General features: G+C 38.1%; 1 protein-coding gene across 1 annotated transcript; it reads right to left on the reverse strand.

The window, feature by feature from the left end:
• Positions 1 to 4,455: 4,455 nt before the first annotated feature.
• On the reverse strand, positions 4,456 to 16,390 carry snupn (snurportin 1). Its single transcript, XM_034149305.1, has 9 exons — positions 16,311 to 16,390; positions 14,522 to 14,686; positions 12,880 to 13,060; positions 12,384 to 12,488; positions 9,229 to 9,325; positions 6,981 to 7,078; positions 6,747 to 6,824; positions 6,190 to 6,270; positions 4,456 to 5,796 (listed from the first exon to the last, which is right to left on the reverse strand). Exons 2-9 carry the CDS (start codon positions 14,677 to 14,679, stop codon positions 5,476 to 5,478), a joined length of 1,119 nt encoding a protein of 372 aa, XP_034005196.1. The 5' UTR covers positions 14,680 to 14,686; positions 16,311 to 16,390; the 3' UTR covers positions 4,456 to 5,475.
• Between the last annotated feature and the right edge of the window lie 259 nt (positions 16,391 to 16,649).

A 16,649-nucleotide genomic window follows, 5' to 3' on the forward strand; every position in this document is an offset into this window, starting at 1 on the left:
TGGAAAATACGCTATTCGCATATACGAAAATAAAGGACATTAAAGTCCTCTCAATAAAAATGTGTTTTGTTTATGTAAACGTTTCTTTACCTAGCCTAAATGATGAATGGCTGTTATGTGGAAATGTGTAATAAGAAGTATTTGTAGGAAATGTCAACGGTTTATTTCCATGAAATTAAAATGAAATTTCATGAGAAGATTAATACATCTTCAATATTTGTGCATTTATATAAGCTATTTGCCGTTTTGGAAGAAGTACTCAGAGTCAGATCCTTTACTTATGTAAAAGAAGAATTGGCCTTAAAGTACTCCATTACAAGTAAAAGTCCTGATTTCAACATTTGACTTAAATAAAAGTACAAACGTATCAGCCTCAAATTGTACTTAAAGTAGACTACTAAAAGTAAAAGTACTCATTCTGACCCATTTCATAATAATGTAAAGTACTGAAGTATTATCAGGTAATTGTACTTCAAGTATCAAAAGTAAAAGTACTTTATTTTAACAGTATTATATTAATATGTTTATTATATCATCCTGTTTTATAAGCAACAGCATTTTAGTGTTGTAGCTTTTCAATGTGGAGCAGAACAGACATAGATACATGAAATACTGTGCAGATTAGTAGTACAGTAGACTACTGCATTATACCATATCAGCATATATTATTTGTATGTACAAAGTAACTGTGTTAGTCTTAGTGTGGTAAAGTACAAATACTACATCAAAAGTACTTAAAGGTGGGGTATGTAATTTATTTCAGAAACACTTATTTTTATTTTCTGAGAGTAGTAAATTCCTGTAGTCTCTTTTAGACTTTCTTTTCTTAATTAAACCAACAATACCTAACTTATTTATTAGAGAGCTTCTTGTGTACAGATTATGTTACCTTTGGAAAGAACTACATAAATATGATTCCCCATTTACAATCTCTATGCTAAGCTAAGCTAACCACCTTCAGCCACTGCAGTCTATATTGAGGTTATTTATCTTTGTGTGCACATCCAGGCATTAGCTATACATCACAAGGGCTGTCTCCAAACCATCAATGCATTAAGATACTGCTGCATTAAATAACGTAAGAGGAAATAACTAATAATAGTAGCAGGTCTTTCCGCAGTAGTAGGTTGCAAGATTAGCAATTTAATTAGAGAACCTCTGGACTCCCTCAGGCTACATTATGATCCAGTACACTTTACAGGAATTGCATGTCATCAGAGGAAGCAGAAAATACCCCACCGTACGATAAAGTCACTGTAATGACCCCCAAAGAAACCTCAGGCCTCTACAGAAATATAATATTCTGCTGATATTTCTCATCAGGATAGTTAAATAGTGCAGTCAGGAGATTGTATTGCCTATTGATGGCCTTCATTTCATACCTTGATGAGATTGTAATGAGGTTGTAAAAGTAATCTGATGCAAAACAGGCACAGTGTGAGAAGTTGTTGAGATTTCTCAATGCTGTGTTAACATCATAGATATATTGTTAGGCCTGTGGTTGAATAAGGGAAAGCCTTTTGAGACAAGTGTTTCATTTCTTCGACTTCAAGTGTTGTTGTAAGAAAAGAAGCTAGAAGTTATAGGTACAATCACATGCTGTTTATATTTTTCTTTCCACAAAAAACAATCCCACAATAGGCGGACTGTAAATAATAAGCCGTGAGAAAGTCTGGCTTGAAAACTGAAGGGAAAAGGGAGTAGACAACAATAGACTTCCTATCAAACTAGCTGACATTTGTGAACATTTGATTGGTAAACTCTTAACCCTGCCCTTGTAATGTCCACCCTGACATAAAAACTCTTAAAGGCCCATTTTCACACACTGGTTAGCAGAGGGTGAAATAAAGGCATTCACAGTCTAAATGAATCTGTTTACTCCAAGATGTTGTCTAAAGTACAGTGTGGTGATGCCAAGCACCAAGTAACAAGTCTGGAGTGACTGCTTTTTATGTAAAGGCTGCTTGAAAATCACATTTAACTGGATTTATCTAAGAATCACAAATTAACTGTGCAATCTGTTGAGGACTCAGGGCCTTAATGCTACTAAATTGATCTGACATTTGGGAATTTACATCAAACCACACACACATTACTGACCCAGATTACACATAGAAGATTGATTCTGATGCATTTTACACAGAACCATTTTAAATAGTTTTTTGTTTTGCACAAAATATGAATTTAAAATGTTATAATATAATATGGTTGCCAATTTAAGAAGTATGCTTATACACTTTCTTGCCAAGAGTTAAATGAGAAAATCAATACAAGTCTCATATCCGCACTTTAAATATTGAGCTACACTCTACCAGTATTTTTTTTTGTATGTGGCTAGTCCAAATGTGTTCATAGGTTGGATTGCAGCTTCTTGGAATTTGGGTTCAGTTTGGAAAAGAACAAGACTATTCATCATGTCTGAGAGTTGCAAGAGAAACACAAATCTGCCTCCTTAAAAGGCATGTGACAGGGTTTTCGTAGTAATCAGAGAAGCCTAAGTAACCGTGTGTGTGTGTGTGTGTGTGTGTGTGTGTGTGTGTGTGTGTGTGTGTGTGTGTGTGTGTGTGTGTGTGTGTGTGTGTGTGTGTGTGTGTGTGTGTGTGTGTAAGGAACTAAGCACACTTTAATAAGTACAACTGTGTACTTACAGGTGCTCAGTTCCTGGAAAGTGATCTGCGCTGCTGACTAATAGCTGAATTCTTGCAGTAACCACATGCCTGACTTTGCTCTTTGACAGGCGTCTAGGTGTAGTGGTGACTGAATGTGGAAGACAAAAACATCCGATTGTACCCGATGTAAAGCATTTTGTCAAAGATATTGTTCTTAAAAATGCTTTGGACCCTTCTGCAGAAATGTGTATTTGCACACTTTTTGACCACATGAAAAAATCAAAGGGAGATCAAACATTATTTATATTGTGTTTCAATCTGATTTGTCACAAACCACATCAACTCTGTTTCATATACTGTTTAAATGATCCTTGTCTACATTTAGGTAGAACTGAAAACTCATTTAAAAGCAGATAACAGTATTTAGTAGTAGAAGGTTCTTGGTTATCTGCTTTGACTGTTCAGATCAGTCTGTGATGTTTAATGCTTTCCAGGAGCAATCACCTGATCAGATTTTGAAATGTGGTATTTAGTTCTTTCAGCTGCATTGTGGACTTTCCTCTACTTAAGTCAGTGATCTCCTATTTCCCAGAATGAGATATATAACAACCCCCCCACACAAGGGTGGTGAACGTGTTATTTTCACCTGTAAATGTTCCGTGTAGGTGGTGAGAGCAATAGCGATACCATCATAAGAACGAGAAGAAAGAAGAAAACAATTTTTTTTCCAGAGTAGAACAAGTGAGTAGTTGTTCGAAACATAAGACGAAACATTTATTTTAAAAATTATTAAAAATAACTGCCTTTCTCCAAATGGAAAAATAAGTCAAAAAAGTATGTGTTAAAATGTTTTAAAATTAGATATAGAGTCTACAGCCAAAGTAGTAGTTCTTTGAGGTTGTTCTCTGGGACAACATTGCTAAAATGTCACCATCTAAGTACCGTTAGCATGCTATCATTTGCCCCTTAAATAAAAGGAAAGCTGAGGTTTAAGTGTGAGAGCATGTGACACAATTGTTTAACATTTGAAAGTGATCACTAAAGTCATTACAGTTAATTCTGAAGGGGACATTAATGTCTTTATTAAACCATCAAACTGTGGAGATATTTCACTTTCATGTTAAACTCATGGTAGCGCCTGAGGAAAAATCTAATTATATAGGATCATATATATCAGTATATATGATTTATGCTCTATAGACCATGAATGTATTCAGGAAATGTCATTACAATGAATCCAACTGTAGTTGAGATATCTTGACCAAAGTGATGGACTGACCGACGACACTATTAGCTGTCGAGCTAACGCTAACTATATGTAGAAATAGAATAATTTGTACAGATAATTCCTTTATGTTACCACTACTACATCAACCACCTGTGAAGTCAAAGTTGCAGTGGAAACAAATTAAACACGTTTTAAAACAATGCACTTGCAGTTAAAACCACAAACAATTTAACTAACTATTCTCACCAAAAACAAGGCAACGAAAAGGAAACAGAGAACCAGGCTGCTTCTGATCCTCAGATATTGTAAACTAGTTCATGCAGCACAGATCTCGTAACCTGAGGCGATGATATTAAGTGTTTTTCTGTCAAAGGATATGCTGGCACAGGTCGGCGAAAACTAAGTTCACGACCCTGCCAGACACTTTCTCGATTCTCGTCTTTTCCTGTTGACAAGTTCCTTCTAGCTTTTCAGTCACGCAAATGGCCGTATGAGCTCACTCAGTGCAGAGGGGAAGAGATGCTCTCGATGAGCTCTCAGCACGATGACTCACATCCTATCATATCCTGGAACATCAGACACTCGCAGGTTTATTGACAGTGCAAGTACAGTCAAGTCAGAGGTGTGTTTGCAGAGGATTTGAAAACCCAATTCATAGGATTTTCTTAAGTTAACATCCACTTAACTTTATTGTTTAAATAAGTTAGGTATATATACACACACACAACTGTTTAAAAGTATTTGATTTTATATAGGAATCTTTGCTTTGTCACAGAGTAACCATTCAGTTATAAGCCTGATACATGTACAACAAATTGTGAATAGTCCAAATAACCAGAATCTAATTAAATGAGCATATTAACAGTTTTCTAATGAAACAAACCAAAACCTTAAATGTAATGTCTCTCCCCAAGAACTAACCTGATCCGATAAAAATACCTTTAAAGAAATAAGTGGGAACACTGTAGGCTGATAAAAAAAACATTTATTAAGAAACTTACTCTTTAAAACATCTTCTAAGCAATTTAACATTAAATTGTAAAAACCCATGTCACTGCTGCCGTCTGACTGTCGGCAAAACCTCATCTAAGAAAACTCTGAGTGCAGCTCTCTATTTCTGTGTTGCACAAAGTAATGATCTGTTTACGAGTTCTGTATTGTTTGGAGGGTAGTCGTTTTAGAAAGTGTGCAAACTTACAGCGGTAATGATGTTTGTAATGCGAAATCCAAAGCAATCAAGCTATAACATTTACCATGCATTATATCTCGCAGAAAAAACATATTTTTTGGCATATGCAACTACCCATGGTGTTATGAAAGGGAGTTGCATATCAAACCATCACTTAGTAGTTATGGTGGGTAAATACTGCCCACTTACTCTCAAAGAAACTCATCTGTTCTAGAGTTCTGCAGCAGGTACAAGATGTGAATGTCAGAGTTTTATCCTTTTAAAAACACATATATAACATAGCTCAACTGATCTGCACTCTGAAGGCGTCCTGAGCAGTGCCGGATTAGAATTAGCCATGCAATGCAATTGGTCAGATCTGGAAAAAGCATTCAGCAGACCTTCTAAAAGGAACATATGGAGGCTTCTCAGAAACACTGAGTTAGCAATCCGCTTGTTTAGCTTAACTCTCAGACCTCCATGTGTGCTTCCTGTATTGGCTTCGTATTTAAAAAGTTCAGAGGGTCCTCACTGTCCCGTAGAGGGGTGGACAGGTACTCTAACTCGTAGCCCCCGCTCCTGTTGGCGGGGCGGACTTCAGTCGATGGTTTTTTGTGCTCCAGGATCTGCTGCAGCTGCTGGCTGGCGTACTCAGGCTTGGTGGTGAGGGGGCCCTCGGGCACCTCGATGCCTAGGATGTCAGTGACCATGTAGGGCCGCAGCCAGCCCACCAGAGGGGTGCTGCCGGGGGTGTAGTGGGTCTGCCGGTGGTAGAAGAGAAGACCATCCACCTGCAGCCAGAAAATTAGATATTGAAGTGACTGTTATTTTGATTGTTGTGCTTTTATTTAGGTCTTAATGTGTGCATATGTATAAATGTGTATATATATATATGTATAAATATATATATTTGCATACATATTTTTATATATATTTGTTTTTGTATTCTAGATTGTTGGTATTTCGATCTCTCTGTCTGTACACACAAGATTGACAATAAAGTTGACTTTGACTTTTGACATGGGAATGAAAGCCTGATGAAGTTCCTCCATTTGTGTTTCATAACCAAATGATGTATAATCCCAAAAATACACCTAGCATTTTAAGCAGTTATTTGACTCTAACTCTACATGCAATGTGCAGCAGATATGTTTTGAATCGAAGGAAGAGAGATCTTTTCTTACGCTGAAGTTGTACTCGGCAGCCAGGGCTTTCTGGATCAGCTCTGCAGTGCAGGCTGCACTTTGAAGACTCACAAACCGGAACTGTTGGACCAAACAAAACCAGAGCACACCACGTTGTTAGTTCAAACACAATTTGTCCTCGTGTCAAATGTGAGAAATTACTTTCCGATGGAGAGTTTACTCTACAAGGACTAAGCCTGATTTAGCTCCTACTGGGCTGTACCACAGGAAGGCTGAAGATTAAAAGGGGAATAGGAATTCAAAGTTCACCCAGGCTTCCTCTAAGCCCCGTAATTATCGAGATTTGTGTGCAATAAACACTTTAGTGCACAATAAGTACCAAAGACGGTAATGGGAGTTCGCTTTTGATTTCCTTTGTCTCCTCTTTCCCTGAGGAGGTTCACATTAAGGACCCATATGTGGAAACGAGGTGCAGCAAGGCACAACATGCAGAACGTGATTGGATAATCATGTAACAGTGTCTCAAATAACAACACTGAAAACTAGACGGGACAAAATGGGGCTTGAAGTGAAGATGCTCTTTTCCTGTTACTCACAGGGTTGCGTTTGGCGATTTCTGAAAGGCCGTCCGTCTCCTCGACTTTGGACTGGAGCCAGAAGAAACGGAACTCGGTCTGTTGATGAGAAAACATGAACTGTAAACAAAAACCTCCTTCTTCAAAATCCAGAGCCAATGAGAGGGGCAAACGTGGCAAAGAAGCACATCTGTGGCCCAGACTCGGCTACTTAAGCAATTAGACGAGCATTCCTGGATTAGAAGCCCGTCTTACCGGGCAGTCGTAGACCGGGTGGCCTCGCCAGCACATGACGTCCAGGATGTAGAACGTTCTGTCCACCTCGCTGTAGATGCAGTCCAGGATCGTGTAGTCTGCTCAAGGCACAGAAAAAAGGGGCAACATGATCAGATATACAGAATACACTATTATACAAAACAATAAGACTACTTTTACAACAAAATGATTCCAACATCTGTATATGCAAAGGGTTTAAAAGCATTATTGACCAATATAGGAGTACAACAGTTATTGGTTCTGATTTATTTGGTTGTTTCTTTTAGGACCCGTTTGATGTGTTGGATAAGATCTAAATCATAAGATGCTAATACAAGACAGAACTGTATGATTGCAACGATATCTAGTAATTGTTGGGTGTTTTAGTTACATCACTGTTCTCATTGACCCCATCCACATTTAGTTTTAAACTATTATTTCCCCTTAAGTAGCTTTAAGATTTTAACCTTTCAATCAAATGGAAACAGTGTGACAATCAAAGCAGAGTTCATTCAAATCCTCTGTTTTCATGTTTCATTGTATACACATTTACAGAATGTTCTTTCATATTATCTACCTTTGGAAAATGCTTTGTCTATAATTATCACATTAAAAGCCGCAGGTGGAGCTTCAAGTTGTTGCACTGCATTTCACTTTTGTGAATATCAACACCTTCTTGTAGAAAGCATCATCCATCAGCCCCCAATCAGTCTCATATTTATTATCAATTACATCCAGGATAGAATAGAATAGAATCATATTTTGTGTGATATGTATTAGGGCTGCACAATATTGGAAAAAACTGACATTGCGATATTTTCTTCCCCTGCGATATATATTGCGATATGAAAAAATACAGGAATTGAAGAAAAGACAGTTTTTTTTGTCCGCAAACCATCCTTTCTTGAACTTTAATGTTATACAATTGGTATTTTTTTTAACGATATTCAACCGGATGGAGGATTTTAGTCACGGACTTCTGGATCTTAAGTTATCAGACAGGGTATATGCAGGAATCCTGAAGTCAGATGTAATACCTTTTAAGACCTTTTTTAAGATCCTTTCCATACATTTTAAGACCTCATCGCCACTTCGAGTTCTAACCGGTTACATTGGCGACACACTTTACCTCACATTGACTATATACAGTATTGATTGTCCTTCCTCCTTATCTTCCAACCATTTGGACGCATTGCATTTCCCCATAACGATGTTGTTTAACAACCGGCGTAAACGGACCTTCGCGCTATCAAGCAGTGAGCGTGTGATGTCCTGTTCAGATGACGTCAAACCCAACGGGATGCCATAAATAAACTACACAGAATCACACTACACACCTACGCAATGATTACATTCAGGCAGACTGTAGAATACAACCTCTTTGGACAATTTATATACTTATTGAAAACAAGCTACAAAATGTAATACCTTGGAAAATGCCGTTAAAAGGTGGGGTAGGTAAGTTTGAGAAACCGGCTCGAGATACACTTTTTGTTATATTCCATGGAATGCTCTTAACATCCCGATAGCAATGAATATCTTTAGTGCTTTGACAAAAAAATCCATACTACACACCTACGCAATGATTACATTCAGGCAAACTGTAGAATACAACCTCTTTGGACAATTTATATACTTATTGAAAACAAGCTACAAAATGTAATACCTTGGAAAATGCCGTTTAATACTTTTTAATAGCCTTCATTTTCGCTAAATTCATTTATCAACTTTTAACACTTTTTAAGACACCGCGGACCCCCTGTCAGAGCAACAAGCTGAGCTAGCTCGGTTATCCTGCTGTGATCTGATCAAGAATGATTGTGATTGGTGGTTTGCTGTGCATGCAGAGCCTGCATGTCACTCACTCAAGTACCCCTGACATGAGTTTTCCTTTTGTAGCAAGCAGCAAAAGAATTGTAACATGACGTGTTTGAGTTAATTCGCTTACTTAATATCGCACGTCCTAAAGAAATATGAATATCGCGCATGCGCACAACGCGATTATCGTCACGACACGATATATCGTGCAGCCCTAATATGTATAAAGATACAATTACATTGAGAACTGTAATTGACGGCATTCACGAACATATTTGTTTATTTTCTTCAGTTATTTGAGGGCCGATGTAAAAATTGCATTCGATTTAGAATATTGCCCTCATTATATCTCTATTTTCTTGTGCTTCATTAATTGTCTAAGTGGTCTCCTATAGTTAACCACTGCACCACATTCAGCAGGCCCACCTACCTTTTCCCATGGCCGAGTTGTGGCGGTTCCCCCCGGGCAGCAGGGAGGGGAAACGGTTCACACAGTATCCGCTTTTAGTGTACGCTGCAGTGGAGCCCTTCAGGAGAGAAAAGACAGAGAGGATACATGAAGGAAGAGTCACCACAACATTAGACATTTTACCTGAGTATAGAAGTATTGTGACAGGTGTTTATGTTATTCATTAAATGAGAAAAGGAACAAAGCGATCAGAACACTGGATCATTTAATTTCTTCTATCACTTTGCTTTATTTACACACTTCTTAATGTTTGACTTTGTGACAGATGTGCAATTAGCTCAAACCAAAAGTCACATTATATCAGCTCAACTGTTGTTGCCCTATTTTGCATTACATGACACATTTGTAAATTAAGACTAACAATGTGTATTCATTTTTTAATGACAATGAACTTTGAATAATTTATTTAAACAACATCATTCAGTAAAAACGTTAACAGTACAATCATATTGTAGAAAGAGCGATTCGATTTGTTAATCGTCAGATCGTTATTGCCTATTGTTTATTGTGAGGAGCTTACTACCTGCACATACAAATACAAATGTGTGCCTTAAATACTCAAGAAAAGTTGATGGTAAGTGGTTGATGAGGAGAGGGGAAATATGGGCCAAACAGTGGGGTCTCAGATGCTAGAAAGTTTACATATTTAAGTTACTGCAGAGGACATAAAAGTGACTACCGATGAGACATGTTCAAGTTTCAACACCATCTGTTTCGTAATGGCCTCTGTATCGCGGTGTCTCAAATATATGGTGTCAATGAGGTCAAGTTCTGAAATACTGAATAAGGAAGCAGATGACAGTCATTCTGATAATATAAGCGGTTGCATCACAGGGTGTGCCGTGTGATCGGAGGGAAACTGTAGCCTCGGGCCAGTGCGACAGGACAGACATGTTGTACGAGAGTTACCAGAGAAATGCTGATGCATGTTTTTATTACTCATAAACCACACAACTGAATACGTGGTAGATGAGGCTATTGTTTTACCTTCACCACTACTGAAGAAACATGCAATTTCGTAAGAAAGTAAAAAGTGGAAAAACACTACAGATTGTTTTAACGAGAAGTTATTGATAGCTAATTTAGTTTCTTATAAGTTATGGTAAATGATGATTACGAAACGAGAGGAAGTCTGCAAGAGGAGACTGTTTTTCTGAATTCACAACATTGTTTTTTCGGGTTGTTTGGGGGCCACGAACAGTCACATTTTTAAAAGGAGCTCTAAAGCAATATTACCCTTTGTCAACATTGTTTGTATGCATGTTAAAAGGTCAAATATAGGTACAATATAATAATACATACATACATAACTCAGGCAGGTTGAGCTAAGAAGGTGAAGTTGATCTAAAATCAGTATCCTTTCAGCTGCCACCATTAGTCGACTGACTGAAAATTAATCGGCACATTTTCATAATCATTTAAAATTAAATGTCAATTATTATATGTTTTAGTTTCTCAGATATGAGAATTTCCCCCCAAACATTTCATTGACTAAACAATAACATTAAATCAATCAAATAAAACAATGATGTCCCTGTGTTGGGCTTGGCAGATCACCACGAGGAAGGTTTCAGAGCAGACAAAGCATGCATAGTTCAAATAAATTGCAGCACACATATGGCATTACTACAGGAAAATGTATTAAATAAAACACAAATTACAACCCACATGTGCCTCTTTTCACCATTGACCTTTACTATCCATGTCTTTTCTGATGGGATCACTTTGTGCACCTGCATTGTAATCTAATGACTGAATGCACGTTCACATGAGGACTTCTCTTATTTCCAAATGAATGGTGAGACACAACGTGGCTCAATACCACAGCTTCTGGTACTTCCTGTTTTGCAAAAGTTCTCATGACTTCTTTGACGTGAGAGCCAATCCCTTTATCTTTTTGCATTACATTCTTGTAGTCATGAACATGCAGCTGTATTATATTTTATTTGATAAAAACTGCCTTACATTACAACTCAGACTCAAAATCTGATGTTACCATTAATATGGTATAATAAACCTACATCTTTACAGTATCATAATGAAATCAATTCTAGTTTACAGGAAAAGTATTCCTAACAGTTCCCCTATGTTGTTTATTGTGTGTAGGATTTCTAAAATAATTTGTCTCATCTTGCTCACAGACATAACTCACCTCAGGCTGTATAATAAACCCACACACACACAAACAATGAAGATTATAAAACGGACAAGTCAAATCAAGCAATCGGATTGGTTCTTAGCCGTGATATAATGAGCGTATATCACGGGTTGAATTGTAGTTACTTTTCACAACAAGTCAGTATCCCTCCGCGTCTGAGAAAAGCTACAACCGTTACAACCGTTACATTACGTCCGTTACGAAACTAATTAACTAACTAACAAAGCTTAAGACGGAAACATGTAAGGGATAATGTGCAGCAAGGACTTATTGACCGTTGTTAAGGACGCTCACATCTGCTTCGCGTCGGGCCGAACCACACCCCTTAACTGTGATATAATGACCATATACCACGGCCTGTCGTGAGCTATTGCTTAACTATAACCCCCCATTTGTGCAATACTACTAATGTGCCATCTCAAAACTGTACTGGTACTGGATGTGTTTTGTGTCATTTGTAAATTGTGTAATTTTCCCTTTTTATTTGTAATATTTCTATGAATGCTTCTTCATTATATTAAGCTATCTTTGTCTCTCTACTTGCTGTAACAATGTACATGTATCCTCTGTGGGACAAATACAGGTATTCTGATACTTCCTGATAAAGGGAATGCAGTATTAAATGTACAATAAATGCACAGTAGGATAATCCTCTCAAAATATTGACTAGGTAGACGCATGACATTGCATTTAAACTAGAAGAGTTTCCTGCAGTTGTTTATCTTGATCAAATGTTGAAGGTGGTTAGGCTGACAATTAGGACCGGAAGATGACTCATTAAAAATAGAAGAGATGGAAACTAGTTGAAAGCCAATAATAAGCCGCCTGCAGGATTTAAATTGAATTTGATTGACAGTTCTACATATGGTGAATGATCAATGCGGTGCCTTAAAACAAGTACCTTCTTCCTGTAGGAAAGGATCATGTGCAACGCTAGAAAGCAGAGACAGGTTTTTACCTTGGAGGCAACAATGAGGGATCTTTTCCCCACAGGACAGACGGCCATCAGCCAATCAGTGTCCAGCTCTGATGGCACATCCACCAGCCACTCTGACAGCATGATCTGAGGAGGAAGAGGAACTTTGTAACATTACATTTCACTTAGCTGATGCTTTCTGTCAAAGCGGTTTACAATAAGTGCAATCAACCATCAAGATACAAACTCAAAACAGCAGGAATCCTGTAAATACATTAGCTTCAAATAAGCCAAACCTTTCTAAGTATTGCATAAAGAACTGTTGTTTTTCTATTGGCTAAGGAGCAGTCCAAGGAGCCGTTGTTAACAGCAATTTTAAAAAAGAACAAAATTATCAAATGTCAAATCTGATAGCTTCAACAAACTTATGATTCTATGAACTCAAGCGCCCTCTGCTGATCGAGATGGTTCATCGTTTTTCTTTTTAGCTAAAGCATAGTTTTGGCATTGAAAATCTTAAGTTAGGGTTACAACTGACCTGGTTTGCATAATGTTTTGGCAGCTTCCTCTTCTCAATGTCCATCCCATCCTCCTCTTCCTCCTGCTGCTCCCGTTCCCCCTCCTCTTTCTTCTCCATGTCCTCCCCTTCATCGCTGTCTGCCCCGGTCCAATCCCCATCAGCCAGATGCCGAGCATGGTTGACGTAGTTTAACCTTTTACTGAGATTAGCGATAAGGGGAAAAAACATTAAACATTAAAACATGTATTTAAATTACGGCCAGAACAGGAACCAGTTCATCTGCAAACCTGCAATCTTAAAGAGACCAATTCTGGCAAGCTGGGAGAAAAATCTGGAAAGGGTTTTCTAGGACTGTGTCCAGGATTTAGATGAAAAGTGTTTCTGTAGTCATAAGTATGCAGCTGGAATAAGGCGGTGTTTACACGAGAACGAAACGGGTTGTATCTGCTACTTTTCTCTCGTTCGTGCACATGAGGCTGTAACAGAACTGCGGAAACGGACCCCGCAAACGATAACGGGTCCCAAGGTGGATAGATCTGCAACCGGAACGCTCTGGGGGGCCAAACGGCTCAGTGTGTACGCCCTCTATACGATCATTTCCTGATAACGATGAAGCCATAGCCCCGCCTCTCCCCACCTCTGCTGCTCACTGCTGTAGCATGGTCAGTAGCTACTGCTAGTTCTACAGATGTTAGTGCAAAATCTACAGCTCCTCTACCACAACCATCAGCAACAAGTGGACATGGAGAACTACATGAATTACATGAACTACATGTTGCTAAATCTAATGCAGGGCATAAACAGAAGGGCAACCATGGCAACCATGCTCGGGGGTCTTCTTCGCTGCTGTTGGTGTATTTTGTGGCGAAAGTACAGCGCCACTTACAGGCCCGGCATATGTACTACAGCGTTTCCAGTGGTCTCGTGTGAACAGACACGTTAATTGAGCCGAATGCGTGTGAACTGAAGACCTTTTTGAAAACAAATTCGGTGCGTAAACGCAAACGTTCCCGTGTAAATGGGGTCTTAGTAGAAGCAGAAGCAAATGCAAAACGGGCTCTGGTGCATTGGCTTTCCCTGTTTAGCAGCAATGGTATTACAAATGTGTTCATGTTGCAATAATGAAACAAGAAAGGCAAATAACATTATTTTAAGTACTAAAACTAGATATAAGTGTGGAGTAGTGACTCTAGTTTGGAGAAACTCCTACTAAGAAGGGACAGGGTCCGTACTGGAAACTTGTAATAACAGGATCTTATCACCTTCGCTCCGAGGACTTGTTTCTTCTAACTGTACCAAAAGTCTGTACTGAACTGGGGAAGAGGGCGTTCAGTTACGCTGCTCCTGTGGCTTGGAACCAGCTGCAAATTGAGCTGAAAGTCAGAGAGCTGGTCTCTTTAAACAAACTCAAAGCTACTCTAACTGACCTTGAATCAGCCGCTGTGCTATAAATGCTTTGGCTAACTGTTGTATGACTGTGTTGTGATTGTGTGTTTTAAAAATTGTCTGTAACTGTGCTATTACCATTCTTGGGCCAGGACTCTCTTGAAAAAGAAAATTTTTAAATCTCAATGAGACCTATCCTGGTTAAATAAAGGTAAAATAAAAAATATATAATTAGAAACTCCAGGGTTAAATACTGATAAAGAAGAGCGTTTACCTTTTCTGCAGCTCAAGGAAGCGCCGCCGCCTCTCGCTCTGCTCCAGCACGCTGAACTTGCTCTTGTACTGGGCCAGCCGAGGGTGGGCGGTGGCGGTGCTGTTGGGCTCCTTGGACACAGCAAAGCTGGCCGAGAGGGCTTGGGTCAGGTCATCCATTGGGATTCTGGAAAGTGGTTAATAAATTCAGTTTAGTAACAATATATCATGCAAAGAAAAAGAAAATAGTGGCCACCAATTATTAATAATCTTTGGGAGCCGCAATGACACTACTTTTGTGCTTGAAACACTTGTAAACCTATAAGAATTATGTGAAATCAACAATATATGATAAAATATACTATGTGGGAAGGAACCAATTACATGGCACTTCCATAGTGGAGTGATCATTGAGTGTGTGATTGAAGCATGCGGATTTGAGATTCATTTGTGATTTTGAGGCAAAATTGTATCTATCAGTTACTGCTAAAATATTCTTTATTTTGGTAGTTCAGCCTGTTGCCAGTTAACCTCTGTTGGACATTTGCATAATGGCACACATGTTCCTGTTGTAGTGCGATTAAACATTTTCCAAAGTCCAAGTTGATGTCTTATACTTTACAACTCAACTGCATTCACTATTACTATAAGAGTAAGCAGCGAAAAGCAGTAGATCGTTGTGATTTAAGATTTTAAACCACAAAAGCTCTCTAAATGAACTTATATCCATTCATCATAATGAAAATAGTTGTTGTAGTTTAGTTTTCTGTTATTAATCCCTCCAGCATTAATACATCATCACATTGTGACACACAGCTTCAGATAGCATTAACAACACACAATTGCCAGTCATTGTAAACACCAAATGATGTGCTAATATTATGAATATACAGTGTTGGAAGAAGTACTCAGATCGTAAAAATACTAAGGTCTTAAAATACTCCATTACAAGTAAAACTCCTGATTTCATAATTCGTCAAATAAATCATATCAAGTACAGAAGTGAAATCTGATAAATATACTTCAAGTATCAACAGTGAAAGTACTCATTACGCAGAAGGGACCTTTAACAGTATTTTATTGCTATGGATATTATATTATCCTGTTTTGATACATGTTAAGAGCATGTTAGTGTTGTAGTGGGCCACATTTAGATACCGTGTATTTCAGCATATGTGTACAAAGTAACTAGTGACTGTGAGTGATGAAACAAATGCTGTGGAGTAAAAAGTACAATATTCATCTCTAAAATAGCATTACATGGAAATACTAAAGTAAAGCACAAATATGTCTACTTAAGTAAATGTACTTAGTTACTTTCCATCCATGTTTATATATCCATTAAGTCTGTACCCTCAACCTCTAAAATGCAGTTCATGCTCCTCAGATGAAGTGTTGAGGAGTTCACATGGTTAGTTAGTTTTGATGCTAAGTTCGATACATCAAAACTGAACAAATAATACGAAAACATGTAGAGTTATGTCCGTTTAAAATAACTTTTTAACCACATTACTGTTATCTTCGAATATGCAATCTACAAGGAAGACAAACCTCTAAACAAACGAGTGATAAAACATGAAAAAAAAGCCCGGGGTATCTTTTTAAAAAACCCACTGCTACAACATTCGTCATGTTAGCAGCAGCAGTTAGCATCGAGCTAAACATGCTGCTGCAAAACAGTCTTTAGCAACACTGATTATACAGCGTTACGTGACTGTTTTAAGTGCACACTATCTACACATACTTATTAGACCCAAAGTAACCATTTGACAAGATAATAGCATTACAAATATCACTAGCTAAGGAGGTACCTTGGAGATGCAGGGAGGAAGCTGCTGTGACGTCGCTCTACCAAAGTTCCCTGCCAGTTGGCCGACAATATACAGAAAACTAACCCGGAGTTTTACAGAGCAAACTTCAAGATAGATAGGTAGATAGATATGTATAGATACTTTATTGATCCTAAATTGGGAAATTCTTGTGTTACAGCAGTAGTGTGTCCATGCAATAACATATGGAATAAGGTATAGACACAAGAAAATAAAAAATAAACAGTGTAACTGGTGCACATCAGGGTTTTTTAAATGCATTTTTGTTGTTCTAACCCAGCAGTCATGCATTCAAAATGCACTTAGGCCTGAGAAAAATTA

The sequence above is a fragment of the Trematomus bernacchii genome, unplaced genomic scaffold (genome assembly GCF_902827165.1).
Source record: "Trematomus bernacchii unplaced genomic scaffold, fTreBer1.1, whole genome shotgun sequence".
Classification (NCBI taxonomy): domain Eukaryota; kingdom Metazoa; phylum Chordata; class Actinopteri; order Perciformes; family Nototheniidae; genus Trematomus; species Trematomus bernacchii.

What these genes read in the sequence shown, in the direction of transcription:
- snupn (XM_034149305.1), bottom strand. Translation starts at nt 14,679, where the DNA reads ATGGATGACCTGACCCAAGCCCTCTCGGCCAGCTTTGCTGTGTCCAAG. An exon ending in CAAAACATTATGCAAACCAG is followed by an intron (nt 12,489 to 12,879) that starts GTCAGTTGTAAC and finishes CTTCCTCCTCAG; the next exon opens with ATCATGCTGTCAGAGTGGCT. An exon ending in ACCCGGTCTACGACTGCCCG is followed by an intron (nt 6,825 to 6,980) that starts GTAAGACGGGCT and finishes TCTCATCAACAG; the next exon opens with ACCGAGTTCCGTTTCTTCTG.